The sequence below is a fragment of the Tenrec ecaudatus genome, chromosome 1 (genome assembly GCF_050624435.1).
Source record: "Tenrec ecaudatus isolate mTenEca1 chromosome 1, mTenEca1.hap1, whole genome shotgun sequence".
Classification (NCBI taxonomy): Eukaryota; Metazoa; Chordata; class Mammalia; order Afrosoricida; family Tenrecidae; genus Tenrec; species Tenrec ecaudatus.
The window spans coordinates 170536376-170538439 of record NC_134530.1 but is presented as its reverse complement, the minus strand read 5'-3'; the positions used below and the strand labels follow the sequence as shown (position 1 = coordinate 170538439).

Sequence of the window (2064 nt, the reverse complement as noted above, 5' to 3'; positions counted from 1 at the left end):
TGAATGTGCTCCTGGTCTCCGTGTTTGTGACCGTGATGGGTGAGTCAGCCAGATCATAAAATGGTTTAGGGCGGAGCATCTCTCATGATACTCAGCATACCTCAGAGCCCCTGAAGGCCCTGTCCATAGATGAGCTTACGAAGCGAATTAAATAAGCACGGAAGGAAAGCAGGACTGGTATGTATGTGGGCCCCAACCCAGTATACATGGAGGGCGAGTGGGCAGTGGGTGACAACATAGGGCCAACACAGCCCAGCCTGGCTTCTCTCTGCTGCACACACTGCCCCACAGCGCTCCAAAGTCCCTGGGTCCATCCATCCATCCTGGCCTCCCTCATGATGCACGGTAGTAAGAGATTTTTTTCATGGGTGAGATGGGTGGGTACAGGAGTTCTGGTCCATCTACCTAATGGGTTGGACCCCTCTTGTAGTGTGTTGAGGTATGTGTGTGTGATGTCTTCACCACCACCAGGGTACATGTGATGGTGTGTGTGCGTGTGTGTGTGTGTGTGTGTGTGTGTGTGTGTGTGAGAGAGAGAGGAGTCCCGTGCCTCCGTCTTGCTCTCCTCCCCCATTTCCCCAGTTATGTAAGTGTCTGAAGGGCGAGTCAGACTTGGGCTGCGGGCTCCTCCTGCCGGCAGCCTGTGGAACTCACAGTCGGGGGAGGAGCTGCGGAAGAAGCTACAGTTCTAGGGTGACCTCATCTCTGGATATTACAGCTCAGCCCTGCCCTCAACTCCTACCTGCCTCCAGCCCCCAACTAGCCCCAAGCCAGACCATGAGGTTCCGGCTCCCGGAACATCCCTTCCCATAACCCTTAAGCTGAGGTCACTGTATGCTCCTGGAGGGCAAGTCACCAGGACGGCATGTCCGGTGTCCAGACAGGGTTGGCCCGTCAGTATTTGCTGTGTAAACAGGTTTAGAGGGAGAGAGACAGTGCTCTGAGGTGGGGAGAGTCATACGTGGCTTTAGGCACAGATGGGCCTGGGCTGAAGTCACTTCCTGACCATGTGTGAACTATGAGACCTTGAGCATGATGCTCAACTCTTCTGCACCTCAGGTTTCCCCTCTGCAGAGACGAGAAAGAATATCTAATTGGCCTTTATGGTCCAGGCATTCCATAAGTGATACGTGGTACTTATTATCATTACACCATCTTTCATCCTCCCCTCCCCCCAACAACAAACACTGCAAAGTATTCAATCTACCCCACTCCCAGATCGTTGTTCTCATGGCTCCTCCACTGAACTGCATCGCTGCTGGGTCCCCAAATCTGGGCATCAGCAAGAACGGAAACCTGCCCTGGCCCATGCTCAGGGATGAATTCCAGTATTTCCAGGGAATGACCACGACTACTTCCTCTTCAGTAGACGGTAAACAGAATTTGGTGATTATGGGTAGGAAGACCTGGTTCTCCATTCCTGAGAATAGACCTTTGAAAGATAGGATTAATTTAGTACTTAGTAGAGAACTCAAGGAAACCCCACCAGGAGCTCGTTTTCTTGCCAAAAGTCTGGGTGGTGCCTTAAAACTCATTGAGCAACCAGAATTAGGAGATAAAGTTGACATGGTTTGGATCATAGGAGGCAGTTCTGTTTACAAGGAAGCCATGGACCAACCAGGTCATGTTCGACTGTTCTTGACAAGGATCCTGCAGGAGTTTGAAAGTGATACATTTTTTCCTGAAATTGATTTAGAGAAAGACAAACTTCTCCCAGAATACCCAGGTGTTCTTCCTGATGTCCAGGAAGAAAAGGGCATTAAGTACAAATTTGAAGTATATGAAAAGAATGACTGACATGAAGGCATGTTCTCATTTACTTCAAGTTGCTCTCGAAAGAATGAAGTATTTTAACATCAGGCAAAGAGACTTTGTTGGCCTCAGATCTGTGGATAATTGTTTCTCAGCAGCCATTTTTATTTCTTAATTTTGTTTTTCCTTCATTAGTCCTAAGTAGACTAAGTGGTATGTGATAACATACCGCTTGTGAAACATTTCTTGCTCTGTAACTATATAAATGCCTGTCCCTTATGGTCCAGGTTGGGTGTACACCTGCCCACACTC

The 2064-nt window shown here is 48.8% G+C and overlaps 1 protein-coding gene across 2 annotated transcripts; it reads left to right on the top strand.

Moving 5' to 3' along the window:
* Window positions 1-1230: 1230 nt before the first annotated feature.
* LOC142437152 (dihydrofolate reductase-like) lies at window positions 1231-1855 on the top strand. Of its 2 annotated transcripts, XM_075540438.1 has the most exons (2): window positions 1231-1601; window positions 1718-1825. In XM_075540438.1, exons 1-2 carry the CDS (start codon window positions 1231-1233, stop codon window positions 1737-1739), a joined length of 393 nt encoding a protein of 130 aa, XP_075396553.1. In that variant the 3' UTR covers window positions 1740-1825. The 2 variants fall into 2 exon arrangements, with proteins under 2 accessions (XP_075396553.1, XP_075396551.1); XM_075540436.1 differs by having other exon boundaries at window positions 1231-1855.
* Window positions 1856-2064: the final 209 nt, after the last annotated feature.